The sequence below is a fragment of the Heliconius melpomene genome, chromosome 1 (assembly GCF_056956725.1).
Source record: "Heliconius melpomene rosina isolate 202511_hmr_F chromosome 1, ASM5695672v1, whole genome shotgun sequence".
Classification (NCBI taxonomy): domain Eukaryota; kingdom Metazoa; phylum Arthropoda; class Insecta; order Lepidoptera; family Nymphalidae; genus Heliconius; species Heliconius melpomene.
The window spans coordinates 6,703,289-6,726,026 of NC_140389.1; the positions used below are offsets into that span (position 1 = coordinate 6,703,289).

Consider the following 22,738-nt stretch of genomic DNA (forward strand, 5'->3'; position numbering starts at 1 on the left):
CAATTTTCTTTCTCATACAAATCTTTCAAAATACATGTTATTTTGTTAAAAAATATCTCTTGAACATTTTTACAAAGCAAAAATGTTTTATCTAATTGGATGTTGAAATAAAACATGAATTTGTTTATGTAATTAAGATTAAATTTATCACTGAGGTCAACACAAGACAATAAACTACTTCTGTCAGATTGACATTTAGAGGCTTAACTTTTGACATAATTTTAAATATCATTGTCCTGAAGGTAGATCTTTATTAGATTGCTTTGTCCGGCTTTGTGTAAAATAATTGTTATTACATAAATTGCGGCAAAGTAGCTTTCTTCAGAAATTGTATATTTTTCATAACACATCTTAAACATGCAAAGTGTTATAAACACCGTCAAAGGGACCGCCCTCGGGGTTGCGGGATACTTAACTCCTGTACTCAAGGTATAAAGTTTAGTCAAATTAATAGCAACAATGTATAAAGATTAATTATATAATATTAATTATGAGGTCCAAAGCAACAATTGTGTGTAATCAACCTATCTAAGCCTAACAGTTTTGTTGACATAATTATTATGATTTATTATGCCTTTGTTCTGTTTATTGCGAAGATTAATTAATTAGCCAATAATTTATATATTTTCTTAGTATCATATAAATTTTATAGTTTTCCTCAATTATGTATTTAGGAATCAAAGTTTCATGAAACTGGAGTATTAACTCCAGAAGAGTTTGTTGCCGCTGGTGATCACTTAGTACACCATTGTCCAACTTGGCAATGGGCTAAAGGGGAAGAATCCAAAATTAGACCTTACCTACCACCAGATAAACAGTTTCTTATCACTAGAAATGTGCCATGTTATAGACGTTGCAAACAAGTAAGTTTTGTTTTAAAGTATATTTAATATAATAAAAGATAAAAACATATTCATAGGCTCTAGAAGTAAAAATAGGAACATGCATACAACAATTATTGTAATCTGAGAAAGTGAAGCTGTGAGGGAAACATTATTTAAGAACAAATAAAGACTAATAGAAAAAAAAGCACAATGCAAGCAATATCATAAAATTTTTAAGGTTGACATTTACTTGTAGATTGAATACTGTGAGGATAATGAAAAAGTGATTGAGGATGAACAAGATGGGGATGGAGGTTGGGTGGACACACACCACTATGAATCTCCAGGCTCGCCTAATATTGAGGAAAAGGTATTTAATATACATAGTATAATCTCACTAATCTGACACTTCAATAGCTTGAAACATTCAATAATCTAGTTTTAGTTCACAACGTTTTCAAGTTTTATAAGTAGAATGCTTATAATTATTTAAGTTATTTCCATTTTCTTGCTCTGATAGACAAAGTTTTAGGTTGAATTCAGCCACTTATCATAAAGCTTCTCAAAAATTGGGTGGAAAGTCAGAAATAGAGAGTCTTAAGAGCTCATTGTCACTGGTTGTTCTCTCTGGCTGCCTTGCAAGGGATACAGCGTGAAGGTAAGTGGAAGATTGAAGAATGTACCAGGGGTTCTTTATACCACCCAATAATTTCTTTGGATGTTAGCCTATATACAGAGAGTACCTGCAAGCCATAATAGAGTATAATTATTATAGGGCTCATATCAGAGGACTTGAAAATAAGGGCCCCAATAAGGGTTTGTCTTTGCCTACCACTAAATGTTGGAAATAAGGTTAGGACAAATGATAATTGGAAAATAATTTCCTTTTATAATAATGTATACTCCCAAACTGTAGCTTTTAAAACATATTTTAGTGTATTGTTATCAACAATAGTTTTTGATAACAAAAACATAGCGAGTTTATTAACATTGTGAACTGGCCTTGTTAAATACTATTGTGTATTGAACAATATGTTTGTAACTGTTTTGACAATTGATCTTGTTTTTACATTTACAAATTTTAATATTTACCCTTTTATGTTGTTACATAGTTAAATAATATTTAAGTAAATCTATATTTCTTTATTAATATTAAATGGCTGAAGAATTTCTTAAATATTGGTCACAAAACACTTATCAGACAATAACTTTTTGTTTATATTTAATGGGGTCATCGATGACATTGAAGTTGTGTCTTTTGTAACTCTTATTCTATTAATGATGTCTATCTGATATTAATGTCCATATTTAACATTTTAGAAATGTAATAGATGCATATATCAAAAAAATCAAATGAGCTTCACGCTAAGCTAGTGCTAAGACACTCCGTTCCCTACTTTCCGCCGAATTCATTAAGCATTGCGTGTTAAATGACGGAACTCAACGCCGCACTTTTGCCACAACATCAGAGCGAAGGAATAGAAATATAAATTTAATATTTAAATTCCTCGAGTGGGGATCGAACCCACAATCAGTCGCAATCGCAAGGTTAGAAGTCCTTTTAATTTATTAATTTCTTTCATCGAGGTATGTGAAATGACTCTCGAAGCAGCGGATGCGGACAGCGAGGGTGAGGACGAGGACCATGATGATGATGCCGATGATGATGGAGAAGCTGAAGATATGGAGCAATTCCAGGAGTCGGGGCTGCTGGATGAGGTGGATCCGGTAAGTTGTATGATGTATGGGATTATAATACTAGAACTTAGTAATGATTTATTGTGTAGTGATTATATGTTTGAATTTGATAAATAGTAGTGGTTTCCCAATTTAAGTATTAAATAAAAATAGCTATTAGTAACTTTAATTATATTTATTAAAAGGAGTGTCATTAGATTTCGATTAATTTTGACAAAACAAAACATTTGACCGTAATGGCGTAGCGGCATTGCGTCTAACTGTAACAGCAACGGTTGTTGGTTCGATTCCCGTTTGAATATCTTATACTTATTTATATCTATTTTTATATTGTAAATTCCTATCAATAATTGTCAATAGCATTAAATAAACAGTCGACAGCGTTGGCAACGCGCAAAGAACCCAAGCCCAAGGAGAAGAGACAGAAGGACGGCGACGAAATAGTTAAGACTAGAACTTACGACCTGCATATTACTTATGACAAATATTATCAGACACCGAGGTTGTGGCTTATTGGGTATGATGAGGTGAGTTCTGTAGCAAAATAATTTATTTTATTTTTAAAAGAAACAAACAGTACAATAGTTATATAAACATAAAAAATGTTGCAACACAAAAATAAATTGTAAAAATATTAAGTGTCTTAATGGGAACAGAGTGTCTTAACAAAAGGTTCCCTATGCTTACCCTGCTATGTGCAGGGTGAAGGGGAAGATAAAAAAAATACGCTTTTATGGAAGAATTGGGAAGTGCTTACTAATTGAAGTGTTCATTGATTTTTAATTCCCTGGTGTAGAATGATGGTTTTGTATGACGCGTCAGCCAACGCAATAGCTTCTTCTTCTTGGCATTAATCTCGGCTAACTAGACCAACATGTAATAGCTATGAAATACATATACCTACAAGAAAAAATCAAGTGTGCTTTTATATACGTACTAGCGGACGCGCGCAGCTTCGCCCGCTTATTTGCACCCTTAGGGGTGAATCCTAATAAACCAAGAAACACGTGTTCAATGAAATATTTTTAAGAGTCTTAATTTCAAATCTTATAAAGATCGGTGGCGATTTAAAAAAAATCCATACAAACTTTCAACCCCTTTTTCATCTCCTTAGGAGTCGAATATTGCAAATTTCCGTCTTAGCGAGCACCTACGTCCTATAGATAACTCCTATGCAAAATTTAAGATTCCTAGCACTTGTAGTTTCTGAGATTTCATGATGAGTGAGTGACCTTTCGATTTTATATATATAGATAAACAAATAACGAAACAAATATGTATTATATTGTATTTTTAATACCGTTTTGTATTCAATAAAACTGTATGTACTTATAGTTTTTTTTTATATATTAAATTGTATATTAAAAATGTTCCTAAAGAAATCTCTTATAATATAGTTACACTTAAGTTTCCCACATATTTTCATGTAAGTATACAACATTTCGACATCTTATATTTTTGTATAGCATTGAGGTCGTTGACCTGGCGCAGCGTTCGATCCCCACTCGGGAGAATATATTATTTTGTTTTCCTTACATTTAGTTTCACCACTTAACACACACTGTCTCAAGAATTGATCATGGAGTACCTCAACACTAGGTTGTTTTCGTGAAGTGGCATTTTTTATATTATTTTTTTAAAATTAAATGTAATTCCAGGATCGACATCTCCTCAGCGTGGACGCGATGTACGAAGACGTGTCTCAAGACCACGCAAAGAAAACTGTCACAATGGAAGCGCACCCACATGTCTCCGGACCGAGCATGGCGTCCGTACATCCTTGCAGGTTGGATATGCTATACAAAAAATATTAAAATAACAATAATTAAAATTATATATGACTACTGCAATTCTGAAGGATTGGCCTAGTTTAGACTATTAAAGCACTGAAAACATGTGACCACCCATTAAATTCTCATTTCAGAATTAGTCATTTATCCCTTTTTGAAACTTACACAGTTTTTATAAAAAAATGGTTCGTGTTATAAACGTTCTATTTTTCAGGCACGCGGAAGTAATGAAGAAAATAATAGAGACCGTAACAGAGAGTGGCGGAGAGCTGGGCGTGCACTCCTATCTCATAGTGTTTCTGAAGTTCGTGCAAACTGTTATACCCACAGTTGAGTACGATTTCACACAAAATGTCTCAATTAATTAAACTCTGTTCTCTCTACAATTTTAAATTGATTTTTTATTGAAGCTTATTATAATGGATTTTAGCATAAAAAATTATTTTTCAAGTTTTTTCATAGAATAGGCTATTTTGATTACAATGAGAATATTTACAAGTCTAGCTGTTTTGACTTAATATTTTTCTCCGTTCTCAATATGTCAACTTCATTATTATTACTTTCATTACTTCATAATTTGAATATATCTATGTAATGGTTTTGCGTGAGATATCGTTATTATCGCTTAAAAAAATCATATTTGATCGCACGGGATTAGCTCAGCAGGTTGAAATTTTTTAATGTTAATTAGCAAAAAAAAAAATATATATTTAAAGTCTTTGTGTGGTGCTTTTCAAGCGCTTTTAATTTATCGTAAGTACACTAATTATAGTGTACACAATTGGATTGTGTATATACGTACATATGTGTGTAATCTAGTTATTGAGAGGAAAACGTAAAATTTCGTAATGTGATTGCCATGCATAGTTTTAATATATTAAAATAGAATTATTTAAACCTCGTATCTGACAATTAGGTCAGTGACTTACAATTGCATTAATGTAAATTATATGCTACGAATCCCTTATTATATTATTTAGTGAAAAAAAATCTATCGGCCATAAAATTATTTTGTCACATAACATTGCAAATTCTGACTGGCATCTAATCTGATAAAAATGGTTTTCAAACTATTAAACTTCAAATTTTATGAGAAGAATGTTTGTTCCACTTTCACGCAAAAACTACTGAATGGATTTGAATAAAACTTTACAGTTATATATCTTATACATCAGAGTCACATACAGGTACAATTTACATAGCGATTTTGTGTAATTTGGCTATAATATGTATAATATAATAATTTTATGCGGGCGAAGGTGCAGGTGGGTCGCTAGTGTATTATAAATTCCTTTATGATCACTCAAAATGAATTATTGATATAATTATAATAAATAAGTTATTTTATGCTGTTAAAGTGGAACTTAAAAATGTAATTTAATTCTTTATTTCAACTCATGTTATATTTGTTAATATATCTTCAAAATATACAACTTCAATAATATATTAAAATCTAAATCTTACTATAACCAAGCATTTACATTACAATTTACATAATTTTCCAATTTTATACATACATAAAATATTAAAAAAAAACTTTAAAAATAGTATGAGAAGTACAATTAATTTAGTACTTTTTGCCATAATTTTGCCTATTTCTTCGTTTTTTAAAGCACAACGCTACTTTTGCTTACTACTTTTATACTTCAACAAAAATTTTAAAAAATGTAATAAAAATCAATAAATATATTTGAATTAGTGTCGATCATATTCGCTGTTTTATAAAAAAATGATTCGAGGGAGTTATATGTCCCTAAAAATATCATGATTTTTTTTGAAGATGACAATTTTTTTTTATAACTTGGTATATAAATTCTTAATATATAAAATCAAAATAGAATGTCTCTTGTTTATCATTTAGTAGATTCTGAGTAAAAGGAATATTATAGCAAAATCTTTAATGATCATTTAATGTAACTGTTTTGTATGAGTATCTGAGCTGTTTTTAAAAAATTGTTTTGGTTTTTAACAGAATAATATATGAATTCTTTAAGTTAATATCGAATTAACTTCAAATTTATTATTATCAAAGTAATTTTATATTATATACATATCTATATTTTGTATTTTAGGCTAGCTTTCGCCTTTATGTAAATAGGTTATTGAATAATTATAATCACGGCCGCAAAGTTACGCGTGTGATGGCTTATGAAAAAACACAGCATTTAAATAAATGTGTGTTTTTTAAAGACATAATTTAAAAAAAAAATTGTTTAAGAAAATTAATAATTATATAAAAAATTTTTTGTTTCTTGAATTAAGAAAAAAATCGGTTATATATGGGAAAGTAAAGCATTTATGTACGCTAGCTGTTTGCTACATTTGTTATATTTGCAATGTCGTTGTTCGTGTCTCTTATAATAAATTATTTTGCAGCTATAGATTATTTTGTTTCACTTTTAAAATTTTCCTCTACATATGTAAAAACAAAAAAAAATCTAGTTTCACATACGTTTTACAAAACTTATAAAAATTTGGACGTAGCGGGATTAGATCCCGCGCCTGTTGGAAATCGTCCAAGCGCTCTAATCACTAAGTTCTCAGAGAAAGTATTTTAAACAATTTTAGAAAACGCCATACGTTTTCTAAAATTGTTAAAAATAGTTTCATATATTTCAACCTTTAACAGTATAGACTATGAAAACAATGACTCAAATTGGAGAAAAGTCTTTGTTCTCGTAAATTAAATATACTTAATAATATTACATTTGAAGGAGGCTTACATTTTGTAGCATCCATCATATAAAAACTACAGATTATCCTACAGGCAGTTGTAATTTCTTTAGATTTAATTTAGATTAGATAAATCGTTGTCGACTGCGCAGCTTTAACACAGCCCAGTACTTTACAGAGCTCGTGTATGTGAGGCTTGGATTGTTCAGTTTCCGACATCTTGACTATATTCTTTTAGATATTTGTAGGGTTAATATGGACACAAGACATATTATAGTAGATATTAATAGATATTTAAAAATACGAAATGTATATTGTATTAATAAATTTTATTGATATCACATTCATTATGTACAAATCACGTTCTGTAATAAAAATATATCATACACCAAAATATAACGACGAAGCCCAAACTTCTAAAACTACCCTATTACATTATAAAACATTAAATATAAATAATTAGACTAAATTAATTTTTAATTTAGAACATTAAATTGAAAATTATAAAATTTCCATACAAAAATTAACGACTTCCACTCCGAAATTATCTTTCAAATATACACAATAATATTATAATAGAATTATAAATTTTTGGTCATTTTAGATAACATTTATGTTACTTAAATAAAGATACTTATAATAAATTAATTCAGGTATGAATCTTGCCTAATAATAAAAAATATTAATGAATTTGTGGATCAAATAACTTTACTAGTAAAAAGAAAAAAAAAACAGTGAATTGATTAACCTGGTAAGTATTTTTCTTAGCTCTCGCCAATTTGCGTAATTAATTTCACTACTATTTCATCTCAACAAACACTTTTTTTCACTTATCCTTCTTTAAAATACAAAAGGTGTTTGTTAATTAACGAAACTATTACTGTATCGCAACAATGTTGAGGAAACGAACGCATTAATTTAATAAATTTTTATAATGGTATTCCAATCTACAATAATTAATGAAAAAAAAATACATAAATAATAAAGTTTAAGCATTTTCCTTTGAAAGAAACAACAAAATTGAATTTGGTTAATCGATAACAAATTCTACATACAAAATCGTCTATTTCCTACCTATATACTCGTATGTACCTTGAAAGTGGCCCGAAAATATGGAATAAGCTAAATATAATAGGCCGCAACCAGACGCTCCTACACCGAAAACTAAACTAACAGTCATTATCATCACAATGAAAACATTTCTACAAAATTATATTATTAAAACTATTAATATTCATTCAGAGTCTTAAATATAGTAATTGGTTTTAGCAGGGTAGGCAGAGGGAACCTGAGCACCTAATGTTAAGACAATCCGTTCCCATTAAGACATTTTCACTCTTCACTTTCCGTCGAATTCTGGAGACATTGCGTGTTGAATGCCACAAAACTCAACGCCGCGTTTTGCCCCGTTCCCAGAACGAGGAAAAGAAAATATTAAATATTACATTTTCTGGAGTGCGAATCGCACCCGCAACTATCGTGCCCACAGTCGCACGCTTATTTACCTGCGACCTGCGCCACGACTGGCCTCAATCGTAAAAAAAAACATTTATTATTTATAAACAAAATAATCCTGATTTTTTGTTACTTGATAAACAACTAAAATAAACTACACGGTAGTTACAAATGCGAAATAATCAATTTTAAGTTCAACTTAAAATATCTAAATTTCAGTAATGTTTTATAATATATCTTTTGTTAATTGTTAAATTCAATTAGTTTTATTTTTCTGAATATTTAATATGCAGTTCAGAAAAAAAAATAAAAGGAATAATACACTGTTTAAAAAGACTCTGAATGTATATTTTACAAAACGCTGTATACTTAAAAAATATATACCTAATATACAATGGAAAATAATGTTTTACACATTTTGTACTCGTATAAAATAAAATCATTAATTATTAAATTAAATAAAATTTTAATCTATATTTAAACTTTACCAAATTATAAATTATTTTGAAAAATTTAACCAAATGAAGAAAGTTTTGGTTATTTGTAACTTTGATTTAATTATTAATAATTGCTTGTCTACACCTACGAAGCTCTGCTATATTTGTTATAAAGAAAGTCTATATAGTATCTATGGGATTATATTTTTTATACTTTTCTCAAATTTAATTGATTACATTATAAAAATTGTAAAATTAATAATAAAAAATCTTATTAATAATCGAAATAAATAATTCCAACCGACGGATCCCCCTAATATCAGATATGGTAACATTTTTAATGTCTTTCCGTACATTTCTAGATGTCTACCAAAATTGGTCATTCATGATCAAATATGAATCATTTGTCTCCCATTTTTTTGACGTTCCTTTTAATATCAATTGAATATTTTTTTTATAAATAATTAAAATGACACTGTTGTGTATAAACGAGTACGCAGTAATAAACATAATTGCTTATTAAAATTTCAATAGATTATTTGTTTCAAATAAGAAAATAGTTTAGAATCCTTTTAATTGAAAAAATTTCATCAATTAAGTCATAAATGCATAAATTAATATTACAAGAAAGTAGTTTGGGATTACAGGACATCATGTCACATTCTTCTTTCCCTTAGTTTAATTTTTAATATAAAAAGAGCTATTACATAATATTTCGAAGTTTTTCATTTGTAATCAGGAAACTATCTTTCAGAAAAGGTCAATAAGGTGGAATAACTAAAAGAGTTACCCAGTTATGTGGCACAAGATTAACATGTCTTCGCAGTACCATTGTTAGCTACAGTAAGGTCGACGAATCGTGGCCGCCCTAAAGTTAGCCGTAGATTTTTACGCAGGTTGGATTTTATGAGTTTTCCTCAAGTTTTCTTTCTTTTGATTAATTTCTCCCCGCACTGTGCATGCGTATAAGTTCAGAAACCAACATATCGATCGTACTGCACTCCACCTTATGAGTTTATATACATTAGATATCGAAGTCTGATATCTTGGTTAAACTCGTATAATCTAACGTTTTACATTCACTAACTTTCATATATGTATACAAATTGGCAAATAATACTATATCTTATAATTAGAAATAACCACAATTTACTTGACAGTAGTAGTATATTTATATTCCAAGTTAAGTCAGTAATTGTATGCGACGCACGGTCGACAAATCACAAAAGCTATACTTACTTAGGACATACTACAACAACTTTCTATAAGGGAGTCATAGGCCAGGAATTAGGGTTTAGTGGTCAAATATGTAAAAACCTATGAATTAAGTGGTTTCTGTGGCACGAGTGTAACAAGTCTAAGCAGCACCAACGCTAGTAACTTATCTACGGGGTCGAGGGTGCCTCTCTGCAGCCATTTCGGTATGGTGGTGCGCGCGTGACTGAATCCTAATTTCTGTAGTATGTAGTCGACACCGTACGGCTCTATCGACTTACCGGCCCAGGATAGTAATCTGGTTGAAATTTGAGAAATATGTTAATATAAATATGTAGTTTTGAATATATATCTTTTTTTATACAGTTAAATAAAGAGAGAGAGATAGAAAATTAGACAGAAATATTTTTGATAATAATTACATAAAACAAATGATATAAAAAAATTACAGATATTGAATTATTAACAAATAACATATTTTAAATAATTTAACTTATCGATGGTTTTTTAAACGGTTATGTATTCAAACCTTGTTAGTAGTTCAAAAGAGCAATAAAAGTAATACGCAATTTTTCACTTTCGATACTTTACTTACGGTCCGTCGATATACTAATAATTTTAAGTTAAGCCCGATTGGACAGTGTTAAGTTAGTACAGTGATATATACCTGACAGTAGGTTCGAGGTGCCAGGTGTGGCAGCGGTAGTCTCTATAGTCTTGAGGAGAAGCCACTGGCAGTTCCGACCCGGCGCGGCCTGGCATCTGAAAAGTTAAATATGAATTGAGTATTATGTAGAAAAATAATACATCGTTTCTCACATCAAAGAATCGAGAAATAGTTTTTTTAATAAGAGATTATTTTAAAACACAGTAAGATTACATTTAATAAAAACCTAAAAAATCCAATAATTCGGTTTTGTGGTATTTAATACTGCTGGATTAGTGAGATTCTCATGTATTTCTTATTAATTACTAATTACATGACACAATACAGTGATAATTAATAGAACAAAATCAAATGTATATTGTTATTTATTATTTAAGCATCAGTATTTGTTTAGTTTAATCACACACTATCTAATTTAAAAAAAATATCATGTATACAATAAATCACTTACGAATCTTTCTTTTTCCTTTATGTAAGATGATATGAGATCGTGTAAGAACAGGAAGGCCTCAGCATCCACCGATACGAATATATGGTCTTCAAACTCTGTTATGAAACTGCATTCCACTACTGGCTTCTCGTCTGAGGAAAATAAATTACAAAAATTGAATGGTGGGTGGGGAAAGAAATGTTCTAACTTAAAATATAAATAAACTATTTTAAAACATTTATATTATTATTTAATAAAAAAATTAACAATATATATTCCAAGTTCAGTTTATTTAAAGCAACTCATCATACCATTCTCAGTGGGCGGATGTTCTTTTTGTAGATGACTTGTCCTGAGATGCATCTGCAGCGCCGGCAATGCAAATATCACTTCCCTAGTGTGCTGAGCTGTCGACTTCATCGTGCTCGACGCGGGACCTGAACCTGTGCCCGTCGTACTTGTGCTTGCACTACCAGCACTGCTGGTGCTGCCGGTGGTGCCCGTGTTTTCTCGTTCCAGTGACGGGAATTGATCGATGGCTAAGAAAATAATGAAGTAAAATATAGAGTTAACATTTTATTAAATTTTATTGGTAAAGTTATTAGGTAATTATATTTAATGCAATTAGCATAGATTTGTGATACAAAATATGAACTGTGGAATTTTTTAATAAAAAAACAATCTAAATATATACATATGTATATGTATCTAAATAAATAAAGAAAATATAGTAAAATAAAGTTTCTAATATATTGTTATTTTTTATCTGCTTGTGTGTGATTGATATTATTTTTAATATAACCACCATCAATCTCACAAATCACAAAAAAAAGAATCAAAACAATTACCATCAATCTCACTATCAGCGAACGCATAATGAAACCATTCATGCAATGTTTTGAACTGCGGCGGGAACAGCACCGTGCGGGTCATGCGGCACACCGTGCCCAGCGACTGGTGTCCCGTGCCCCCGGTGCCGCCTGTACCCGAAGTGCCCGCTGTACCCGCGGCGCCGGGAGTACCCTCCGTGTTTAGGGCTCCACCGAGACTGGCTGTGAGGGTTTGTACTGCGTGCACTTCAGGTGATCCTGTTGAGATAAATTGCGTTGAGAAAGTTTCTGTCTCGAAATAAATATTCTGACTAAGTCTTGGTAATTTTATTTTCTTTTTTGTTAAATTTATGGACCTAATGTCACAAGACACAGCGTTCCTCACGCACTGCTTAATTTTCGGGACAATGCGTGTTGAGTGGCTAAACTCAAAGACGTGCTTTATGAGAGCCAGTAGTATCCTGTCCAGAGTACTATCCTGTCCAAAAAAAAATATATTTAACTTGATCAACTTTGTTCCTTTACGGCTGAACACAATTATTTCATTAAAAAGTCCCTTATAATTCCTCCGTTATAAGTTATTGAATTCTGCTAATCAATACAAAATTTCCCACAGAGGAACTAAAAAGCGGAAAACATATTATAAACATTACCTTCATCATTTATAATCTGCTGTGCTTCAGTGGCAAAGCTGATACACGGGTCCTTTAAACTGAAGAGTGCCCACGACTTGGCCTTTAGACTGTTCCCGTGGAAGCACGCTAGTGATATGTTAGAGCCTTGAAGTTCTAGTGTGCCCCCTAGCACGGTGCCACCTGAAGGAAAATGATCTTAAAATAGGTAGTGGGTGCGATTCTTTTGTGCAGGTGTCATTTAATCCCGTGTAAAAAATTATGAATCATTAGACGTAATATTACGCTACGTATGTACTATTTATATTGTAAGAGAAATATTATTAACGAAAAAATATGAAATGGTAATACTTTTTAATTTTTTTTTTTAAATTGCTGAACGCCTACGCAGAGCAGGGTGCGTGGGGTAAATTCAGTGTCAAAGCATTTTGTTCTCATCTTTCCGCCACAATTATATAATATATTGCATGTTTTCGCAAGTTATCACAGCGAGGAAACGAAAACAATTAGTTTCGAAGAATGGAAATCGAACCCACAATCATCTTGCTTACACTGAAACGCCATGAAGGCTTATGAGTTATGACTATTAATTAAATTGGATTTTTAATTAAGCTGTAGTCTATATATAATTCTTAAATATAAAGCTATATTACTGTAAAGTTTCTCTATCTAAATCAGTTCAGCAGTATCCATCCTCACAAACTGTATCCTTTGTAATGTGAGTAATTTGTTGCCCAACTTTGAACTTAAACCCTTCCGTTCGTGTCTTACCATGACTATGGTTATACAGATGTGGTGGGGCGTTAGCCACCAGCTGCAACACTCGTTGCCAGTGGCGGTGGTGGCGGAGCTCTGATTGTGGGGCATCACCACTAGTCCCGCTACTACCAGTGCCAGAGGTGGGTGGTGGTGCTTCTGTAAGTTGTTATCAATTACATAATTTTATCAAGTTGTTTTTTAAATATAGTTACTTTTATATAGCATTATAAATTATAACACAATTATTACTGAATTATTTTACAATCTTGCTATAAAGCAAGATTTTCAAAAATATGAAAGACTCATTTGAGTGTTCCCCTCCACGGAAATCTTTAGTAAAAGGCGAAAGATTTGTGCGTTTTGAAGGGAAACCAGAGATATTTTGAATTTCCGATTTTTGCGTTTCTTATGCTTTTAGTAATACAAGTCGATAGCGTGATTCAGATACAAAGAACTTTCGATCAGCGCCATCTAGTTGTAGATAATTAGAGTAGCCTTTCGTGTAGCGTCTCGTAGTAGGCAAGTTTTAAGAGAATAAATGTATAATATATTTTTAAATAAAAAAAAAACAATGACAAAAAAATAAAAGCAAATAAAAAATCAGCTTTACGCTGTATCCCACACACAGCAGGGTAGGCAGAGGGAATTTAACGCCGCGCTTTGCCTCGACACCAGAGCTTAGAAATGGAAATATAAATTTAAATAAATATTTCATCTCCTCGAGTGGGGACCGAACCCATAACCAGTTGGTTTTACAGTCACATTCTGTGTCCCTACGCCGACTAAAATTAATTAAGCTCGAAAAAATAATTAAAGCTAATAATACAATAACTTAGTTTTCACATGATCATAAAATTATAGTTGCATTTTTTTCAACAATTATTTATAAATACTTACGATCTCTCTTATCTTTACTCCGATGTGCATAGCTTTGTCCATTATGATGCGTAGAGTGTAATGAAGAAAACACGCGCTTGCCGGATTTGAATTGATGCGTGAAAAACTCTTCCAGTTTGAGTTGCATTTTTAACAGATCGGGGGTAGTGCTGCGACTCATTAGCACCTGAAGCTGTTGCCATGTGAGGGTACCTTTAATTAAAAAAGTATTAACTTGGTAAGCTGAACTGTATATTTTTATATATATGTAATGTATGCGGAATCTTAGTAAGTTAGTTAGTTAGTCGTTTCACTCTTTGTATACGGAACCCTAAAAAACCAAAGTTTTGCTCTGTAAAGAGATATTAATTTACTGCGCTTTGTTTTTTTTATCAGAGCGGGGAGATTTTTCCATCCGAGTGAACATCAAACCTATGTACGTACCGTGCGCTCGCGTGCGCGGTGGCAACGTGGCGGGCGGCGGCTGCCAGCGATCGCGCAGCGCGGCATGCGGGCGCGATAGGCGCGCGAGTAGCGCGGGCGCGCCCATGTAGTCGAGGCGCAGCTCGAGCGCGGACAGGCGCGCGGCGGCCACGTGCGCGGGCGGCTCCTGCTGCAGGTGCGCATGCAGGCGCGCGCCCGCCAGCGCAATGGAGCCGCCCACGATGCCGCCGCGCGCCTCCAGCGCCGCGCCGCCCAGCGCCACGCTGCCGCCCACCTGGCGGCGGCGCGCACTGCCGATACTGAGGCGGCCGCGCGCGCCTAGCGAGCGCGACTGCCAGCTCACGTTACCCATCACGTTGCCCATGTTCATATGCACGTTCAGCCGCTCGAAGTTCACCGCGAACAGCACCAGCGTCTCCCACGCCGCGCCCTCCGACTTGCTCTCTGTGGGTAATTTATTAACGAGGAACTATATTACAACTCCTCATTTCGATATAACGCACTGTACCAGAGGGAGTCACCTCAAGCACTTAGAATATGTTGCATGCATAACGCTTACAAATGTGATTAACTAGAAATACAATTGGGCAAATTGGGGAACACGCAAACAGCGCGAATAAAATTTTGGTAATATAAACCAATAAATAAAATTTTGGTAATATAAACCAATAAATCAATGCAATATTTTGCTTGCAAAATACACGCACTGTTCTAAATTTTTTATCATAATATACTTACTGTATTCTACAAGTCACACTGTCATTTTTATATATATATATATATTTTATATATATATATATATATATATATATATATAAGCTGTTTTAAAGATTCAATTCAAAATTTTACCATGCAAATCAAATATCTAACCAATTAATTTTACTACAAACAAATAACATTAAATGTAATGCATACGATATTTTCTAATTTACCTTTGTTCTTCTGTGATTCAGCAGTCTTACTTTTTTCTCTTTGTGGAAGTACCGGGGATACCGGCACATTGTTGCCGGTTGAGCTAAAATAAAAATATATGTGAAAAGTTTATTTATTATTAAAGTATATGGAGATAAATTAATTTAAATAAAACAAAGATGAAAAAATCGTATAAAGTAGAGTAAGTAGAAGGAATTAAGAACACTTATCGAGACAATCCGTGGTCTTAAATGGCGTAACTCAACGCCGTAAGAAAAATAATGTTCTACATTATAGAATTTCAATAAATCATTCTTTAATAATCATTCCCTCTCACTTATGTCCATGTTGCTGATGCGGATGCTGCAAGCTCACATCTCCGAGAAACAGTCGCCGCACTATACTCCGCCTGTACCACGCTTTAGGGAACGCGAGGATCTCGCTGAGACGTCGCATGTCGTACTTAAACCACGCTGAGCCCACGTCCACGATGGCTAAGTGTATAAAAATAATTTTAATTTTAGCTTTACTTTTCTTATTTAACTTCCAAATTGATTATCTGTAGTTGATTTTATTATTTTTATTGGTAGTATAAAACGAAAAAAAAGCAATATAACTATATTACTAAGCAATATAACTATAATTAATATTTAGTCTGATAAGCAAGAGAAAAGGTTTATCTTTTTTTGGTTATATCTTTTAAATTCCACACTATACACTACTATCATTATCTAGTAACAATGTTCCAACCAAACAATTATAAGATTCAATTAATTTCTTAAATTAATTCAGCTTATTAAAAGGAAATAAAAAAAGCGGAAACTCACTAGAAAATCTAACAGTCGCTTTCGAGTGATCCTGATCACTTTGAAAATCCAATTTCCTGAATCTAGACAGGTGGAATTTCACAAACTCCACATTAATTGATAGTGAATCTTTTCTCTCGGTATCAGCTAGGGGGGACCATTGAGCTTCCTTTAAACTGGACTTTTTGCCGCCGTAGGGATGGAATATATACACGGAGAAATCCGCTAAGCAACCTGTTACGCTTAGACCACCCATTGCTATTGCCGGTTCTGCCATTTCTCTGGATGAGGATAAGAAAAAAGTATCATAATATATATATATATATTTTTAAATTAAATTTATGTTCTAGTTTCCCGTATAATATAAAGGGAGAAAGAATATAGGGTATATATAGAGGATGTACTCTAGTAAGGTAATCTCTTAACAGTATATTTTCTCAATAGGGCGGAGACAACCATCACTTTGACAATCAAATGCTTACCCACAATGTAATGCAAATATATTTGCATATATAGTATACACGTATCATAAAACATAATAAAATTAATAACAATAGCGACTCACTCATCGGCCCGCTTGGAGCTGAACACGATTTGCAGGCTGGGCAGCTGCAGCAGGCATTCCACGCGCGACGCGGGCAGGCAGCTGAAGCGGAAGGCGGAGGGGCGCGTGTGGAAGTGCACGATCACATCCACCGGGAACGACGCGTACACGTATGGGTACGTGCCGCCCTCCGCCGCTTCTGCGGCAGCCCCCGCCCCCGCGCCCGTCTCACCCTCCGTCGGGCCGGCGCTGGTGCGATTGCGTGGACCGGTTTCTGATTCTGTTGTGGTAGAGAGCAATGTGATAATTCGACTATGGCTGCACCATAGCAGACCCTACTCAATAAAAACTTACTCATATTGAAAATTAACTAAAAACTACTTCATATTCCATATTAGTTTTTAGTAGAGTCATATAAACATACAAATTTATGTTAAACATAAAAGATTATAGTTCTATTCTAGCTAGTATAAATCAATAAGAAATCAGTGAGAAAATATAAGAATAGTTTCTAATAAATTTCGTTTCTTTTTTTACTATTACTTTTGAAAATGTCTGATTAATATTTATATACCACATTTACATTATTCTCCTGAAACCTCCTACACTGAATGCGATTTTTATAAGGAAAATGTTAGAATCAAATATAAACATAAAAAAACAACACTTTAAAATAACAACATACCAGGCGTAGAAGTAAACGACGCCTTGGTAGGTATGGGCTCCAGCGTTTGCTCCAAGAACTCTAATATATGAGGACTGATGATAGTTTCTTCAGGTATACTCTGTAAAGTGATCCAGGCGAAGAGGGCAGCTTTCTTTGTGCCAACTTTGCGATTGGGATTTAATGGGAGGTTGGGCACTGTTTGCGGTGATACTGACTCCTCGGGTAGTGTTTTAGATTCGTAGTGTACCTGTGTAAATTATAATAATGGTACGTAACATTTACTAGAATAATAAAATGTAAAATAAAACATTATATCAGGCACAAGTGTGTGACTGTAACGCGACGGTTGTGATTTCTATCTCCACACGAGGAAATGAATTATTATTTATTATTTTTTCATTTCTTCGCTCTGTCACCAAGGCAAAAGCCTGGTATCGAGTTCGGTCACTCAACATATAAAGCCTCGAAAATTTCGGCGGGAAGTGAGGAACGGAAGATCTTAACACTACTAAATATGGGTGGAAAGTGGAAAAACTGTGTGTTCTCTCTGTTATGCGAGAAAAAGTATGAAGCTGTTTTTTTACCAATTTTTTCAAGACTATCATACCCCAAAATGTACTTATGAGATGGTTATATTTATTGAATTAGTAAACAGTGATATATCGCGGATTGCAAGTAAAAAACAAATTTAAAAAATATATATAAAAAAATTCTTTCTCAGTTATACCTTAAGCTGTAATCCAGGTACTTGAAACACGGTAATGTCGGGGGGCGGCGGTAGGCGAGCGCGTCTCGCGTCTAAACCCCCTGACGCTGAACGCCCCACACGGGACTTACTGCTAGTACCGCTGTAATATAAACATGTGTGAACTACTATATATGAACATCTTTTAAATCTCAAATTTTTTATAAAGAAAATGAAGTAATAGAGATATCCTTTTTAGGTCGTATAGTTTTTAGGTTTATCTCTCTCATGTCCCTCACGTTGTAGTATCCATCTCGTACCTTTAAGTTATTCAATTAGGGTAATCTGTATGTTTATGTTACGTTTTTCATAACTTCGAATTCTTAACATTAGGTTATCTCTGAAGTTCCTGCTATGCGGTGTACATCAGGAACTTCAGAACGTAAAGTATACATACATCTTCATCTCCTCATGACCTGCAACGTCTTTAGTATGCAGCACGCACTTCCCGCTGTTGATGTGCACCTTCACGTCCAGCTCGAAATCGATGTTGGGTTCCGCTGTCTTCGTTTTGCTCTGCTTGCTCTCTGATTGAGGAAGATCTGGAGCTTCGGGTGGAGACCTGTATAGAAAAATATGTCGTGTAATCAAAAAAAGCTTGATGCGAATGTATATATTAAGTTCTGGCCAACATTTATAAGATATATCTTAATGAAGTTCATGATATTTTAACATTGTTTCACAGATTATAAGGATCTTTCCGGACGTTAATTATTTATAACATTCATAGAATATATATAAAAAAAGAATTTTTTATGCTATCACGACAAGCCCCTCACGTAACTCGCCATCTCCATTACGCGTCAATGCCGTCACGTTATCTTACAACTAACGATTTACTGGTTCTAAATATCCTCTCCACCTGAATTTGTATCTAACAAACCACCATCCGCGGCGCCGGTGATAATCACTGCTCTGTACAGCTTGCCTTCAAACATAAGACGTCATATTACTAGCAACCACTTACCCATTCTCAACGTCGTCTCCATCGTGCGTGTGCATAGATGGCGGCCACGGCGCCGGCAAGGAGCTCTGCCGTTGCACTCCGCCCTGGAACGTGACGCGCGTACGTCCGTCACGTCCCTCGCGGGAGTCACGCTCACGGTCGCGTGCACGTAAGGAACACGAGCGTGACGGACCCGTCGCGGGAACGCCTATAAAATATAATATTACATAAATATAGTATTTTTATAAAATCCAACACGAAGCAAGAAATATTTCTTAAATGTTTAGACAATAAGACCGAAAACTATAATCGCTTTCTTTCCTTTGTCTTTGTTTACAAAATCTATGCTTTATCTATGCTTAAATACGTATAATGTATTTAATTTTAATGTAATTTTAATATTATTGATAAAAAATAATACAAACTAGCTATCGGATCACTATCAGCAGAGCTCCAAGACGCGCCCTCAATAATATCAGCGAGGCGCGTGTCATCGTCCGCTAGTAGCAATGTCTCACCAGACTCGCCAGCCTCGCCCACGCACATGCCTAGTGCGCCTAGACCGGTGAGACCACTTAGGCCACCCAGGCCGACTAAAGGTTCCGATACCCTGTGTACATTTATAATATTCTTCAGTATTAAGCAAATAAACAAAAAAGTTTTAATTAACCAAACAAACTCAGCCCATTGTTAGTTTAAAAAAACTAGCCTTAATTAGATTGTCTCTCTGTACACCTATCGATAAGCTTGTCAAAAAAGAAATATAATAATTAATAAAGGAAAGTTCTGGTGATTCTTGATAATAGCATGTAACTTTCAATTTTCTTCCCATCGGACTAAATCAACAAGGACGATAAATAATAAGTTATTTATAAAATCAAATAATAGTACATTAAGTATATTTTAATGTACTAACTGATCTAAGTCGTGGTGAGCTGGCGGTGAAACGAAAGAGTGTGACCGGTTGGAGCCGAGCCCCAGCTTGCCCTTCGTGATGGAGGACGCGCGCACGCTTTGACGACGCAACTTCTGGATCATGTCTCTGCGAAAACACACAACATACACTAAAATTGTTGCTTGTTCAATCTCGAATGCTGTTATATCTGGTATAAAGTATTACGGCCAACCTTCGAAAGTCCTTAAAGGCGAGCGCCTCCAGGTCGTTGAGGCGGCGTCGCTCGTGCTCGACGGTGGCGTGGCTGGCACCGAGCGCGCGCAGGTCACTGATCACCTTGGCCTGCTCCGTCATCTCACGCTCTATCAGCTTGGAGCGCTGACGCGCGTCCAGAGCGGGATCGAAAACGAACGCCGGCAAGTGCGACGTGTACTTGCGGCGGAACACTATGCTCTCCTGTGTGTGCACACATTTATATTGTACACATAAATATAAAAGCATTTATTTGCCAATAAAAGTTTACTTTGTAGTTAAAGACCTATTTAAATTATCGTCCTTTATCTAAAAGTAAAGAAAAGTGGCGGGAACCAAATTAATTTTAGTTTTAAAGCATTATTAAATGTTTTGCGCAGATTTTAATTGAAAGTGTCATAAGAATTATGAGTAGAACTTAAATTGATCTTAAATAATTAACATATAGTCGTAAAAAACAATTTCTCCAAAACTTCATTATAAACCATATATATAATAAATAAATTTACCTGTGAATCCTTGCTATTGTCAGCCTCATCTTCTAAATCACTTTCATAATCCATCTTCAGAGGATCTTCCTCTTCAAAACCTACAAAGAGAAAACATAAAATACCCTTAATAGCCTACTTTTCTAGTTGTATTCTCAAATAACAAAATTATTACAAATATTTAATTGATTACTTTTTACAATTGTATATTTGTCTTAGCATAATTTAAAACTCACCAGTGAGCATAGTCAAAGTATGTCCGAGTGCCGACAACTGTTTGCCGACATTCACGTCCAGATGTATGTCCACACCTTCCATTTGCCACGATACGTTTAGGAACCATTTTGCGTTTTCTATAGGGAATAATAAAATCAAAATATTTAGACATAACTATTAGTATAAGCAGCAGGATAGATAAATAATGACTAATAGTGAAATACCTTATTTTTCACTCCCCATTCAATTACGACATATTACTGGTTAAATCGTGCGTATCTAACGCCGCATTTTGACTTTTAAGAACGTACAAAAACGTATTTTAAATAAAACCCTTTACCTCGAGATGAGATCGGACCAACATAAATCATATCTACAGTTTTATATCATCCCACAGTATTAAAAGGGCCTACCAATATTTGAATGCACAATCAAATTAACTCTTAGAAATCAATAGAAAGACATAAAATTATCATTACCATGATGCTTAGCCGCAGTAGTCCGACTACACACTTCATAAGTACCCTCGGATACACAACACACATTGACACAGGCTTCACCGGGCGCGGGTTTCCAATCATCCAGGGATGCCTCAAAGTCGTCCGCAAACCGCAAACAGAGACCCACAAAGCGGCCCTTGCTTACGAGCGCCCCTGAACTGCAGGCGGATATGCTGGTACTCTCTAGGGTTACTACTACTGCGCCGCGAGAGTCTGCTTCATAGCGAGTGCCTCCCCAACGGGTCTGCGATGGAAGTAATTAGGTTATATTTTTTAGCTAAAAGGGACCTAGAACATTATATAATAAAAAAGGAGGACTTATCAGAGTGGTATTAAGTTAAGAACTACGTATTAATATATAAATATTCATTTGATACATAAATTCAATAAAAAAAATATTTTTCATAAAATAATATGTTTCCAATAATAATAAAAGAATAAAAATAAGAGACTATAGAATAAATAAAAATCAACTTTAATAAAAATTTTAAATGTCTAGTCTCTAGAATAAAGTTTTAAGGAGAAATAATCAACAGAATACTTACCATTGGTGGCTGGTTTAAAGGCAGGCATATGCCAATATCGTCGACATTCAGTTGTAGGAATAAAGTACTCAAGTGTGGAGTCGCTATGTTCGATGTTAATTGTACCTTAAAAAATAAACAATATAAGATTTAAACATTAATCAAATCCTAATTTTATTATTTTTATTATTTTAAATTTTTACTAACTAAAACCTTTACATATTTCTATACATTACATACCTTTTCAAAAACTTGCTGTGTAGCAGTTAGCACTTCTTTATTTAAGCTCATTCTCTTCTCGTTCCAGTATTCGTAGGCATTTTTATAATTTAGCCACACAAGTATCGCCTTATCAACGGCCACCGGCATTATGAAGATGAGAGGTCTTTTCAGTGTAATGAGGACGACCTCTTTGTCCTCTTCGCATACTATTTCGTCTTGGAATGCATTACGCATTGCTAAAATTAAAAAAATATATTAATAAACTTGTCGTCAGCCGCAATTTCATTTGTT

General features: G+C 33.9%; 2 protein-coding genes, 1 long non-coding RNA gene and 1 other non-coding gene across 5 annotated transcripts in view; 2 read left to right on the forward strand and 2 right to left on the reverse strand.

The window, feature by feature from the left end:
* The first annotated feature begins 195 nt into the window (after nucleotides 1-195).
* On the forward strand, nucleotides 196-6,693 carry Atg3 (Autophagy-related protein 3). Its single transcript, XM_085196475.1, has 7 exons — nucleotides 196-429; nucleotides 675-863; nucleotides 1,081-1,194; nucleotides 2,412-2,552; nucleotides 2,897-3,049; nucleotides 4,181-4,308; nucleotides 4,527-6,693. The coding sequence occupies exons 1-7, from the start codon at nucleotides 358-360 to the stop codon at nucleotides 4,678-4,680; spliced, it is 951 nt and encodes a 316-aa protein (XP_085052601.1). The 5' UTR covers nucleotides 196-357; the 3' UTR covers nucleotides 4,681-6,693.
* Nucleotides 6,694-7,295: 602 nt separating this feature from the next.
* Nucleotides 7,296-22,738, reverse strand: part of tweek (transmembrane protein KIAA1109 homolog tweek) — a 36,192-nt gene continuing 20,749 nt past the window's right edge. For both annotated transcript variants that reach the window (XM_085196464.1, XM_085196456.1), the window contains 25 exons: nucleotides 22,466-22,683; nucleotides 22,247-22,351; nucleotides 21,681-21,945; nucleotides 21,222-21,338; nucleotides 21,007-21,086; nucleotides 20,478-20,701; nucleotides 20,267-20,392; nucleotides 19,776-19,960; nucleotides 19,372-19,558; nucleotides 18,802-18,966; nucleotides 18,387-18,507; nucleotides 17,678-17,906; nucleotides 17,014-17,272; nucleotides 16,470-16,729; nucleotides 15,980-16,136; nucleotides 15,663-15,745; nucleotides 14,731-15,174; nucleotides 14,308-14,499; nucleotides 13,423-13,566; nucleotides 12,673-12,834; nucleotides 12,038-12,277; nucleotides 11,501-11,728; nucleotides 11,211-11,341; nucleotides 10,760-10,854; nucleotides 7,296-10,390 (listed from right to left, as the gene is read on the reverse strand). In XM_085196464.1, coding sequence (XP_085052590.1) covers nucleotides 10,195-10,390; nucleotides 10,760-10,854; nucleotides 11,211-11,341; nucleotides 11,501-11,728; nucleotides 12,038-12,277; nucleotides 12,673-12,834; nucleotides 13,423-13,566; nucleotides 14,308-14,499; nucleotides 14,731-15,174; nucleotides 15,663-15,745; nucleotides 15,980-16,136; nucleotides 16,470-16,729; nucleotides 17,014-17,272; nucleotides 17,678-17,906; nucleotides 18,387-18,507; nucleotides 18,802-18,966; nucleotides 19,372-19,558; nucleotides 19,776-19,960; nucleotides 20,267-20,392; nucleotides 20,478-20,701; nucleotides 21,007-21,086; nucleotides 21,222-21,338; nucleotides 21,681-21,945; nucleotides 22,247-22,351; nucleotides 22,466-22,683 — 4,613 coding nt within the window. In that variant the 3' untranslated portion in view covers nucleotides 7,296-10,194. The remainder of the gene's footprint in view (nucleotides 10,391-10,759; nucleotides 10,855-11,210; nucleotides 11,342-11,500; nucleotides 11,729-12,037; nucleotides 12,278-12,672; nucleotides 12,835-13,422; nucleotides 13,567-14,307; nucleotides 14,500-14,730; nucleotides 15,175-15,662; nucleotides 15,746-15,979; nucleotides 16,137-16,469; nucleotides 16,730-17,013; nucleotides 17,273-17,677; nucleotides 17,907-18,386; nucleotides 18,508-18,801; nucleotides 18,967-19,371; nucleotides 19,559-19,775; nucleotides 19,961-20,266; nucleotides 20,393-20,477; nucleotides 20,702-21,006; nucleotides 21,087-21,221; nucleotides 21,339-21,680; nucleotides 21,946-22,246; nucleotides 22,352-22,465; nucleotides 22,684-22,738) is intronic.
* LOC146541118 (uncharacterized) lies at nucleotides 11,235-13,979 on the forward strand. Its single transcript, XR_014878655.1, has 2 exons — nucleotides 11,235-11,371; nucleotides 11,532-13,979. It is a non-coding gene; the product is annotated as an uncharacterized LOC146541118 (long non-coding RNA).
* LOC146541119 (U5 spliceosomal RNA) lies at nucleotides 13,673-13,790 on the reverse strand. The gene has a single exon (XR_014878721.1). It is a non-coding gene; the product is annotated as a U5 spliceosomal RNA (small nuclear RNA).

Bases quoted from the DNA above. Each gene is read 5' to 3' on its own strand.
- Atg3 (XM_085196475.1), top strand. From the start codon at position 358: ATGCAAAGTGTTATAAACACCGTCAAAGGGACCGCCCTCGGGGTTGCG. The intron at 3,050-4,180 runs GTGAGTTCTGTA...ATGTAATTCCAG, and splicing joins GGCTTATTGGGTATGATGAG to GATCGACATCTCCTCAGCGT. The intron at 4,309-4,526 runs GTTGGATATGCT...TCTATTTTTCAG, and splicing joins GCGTCCGTACATCCTTGCAG to GCACGCGGAAGTAATGAAGA.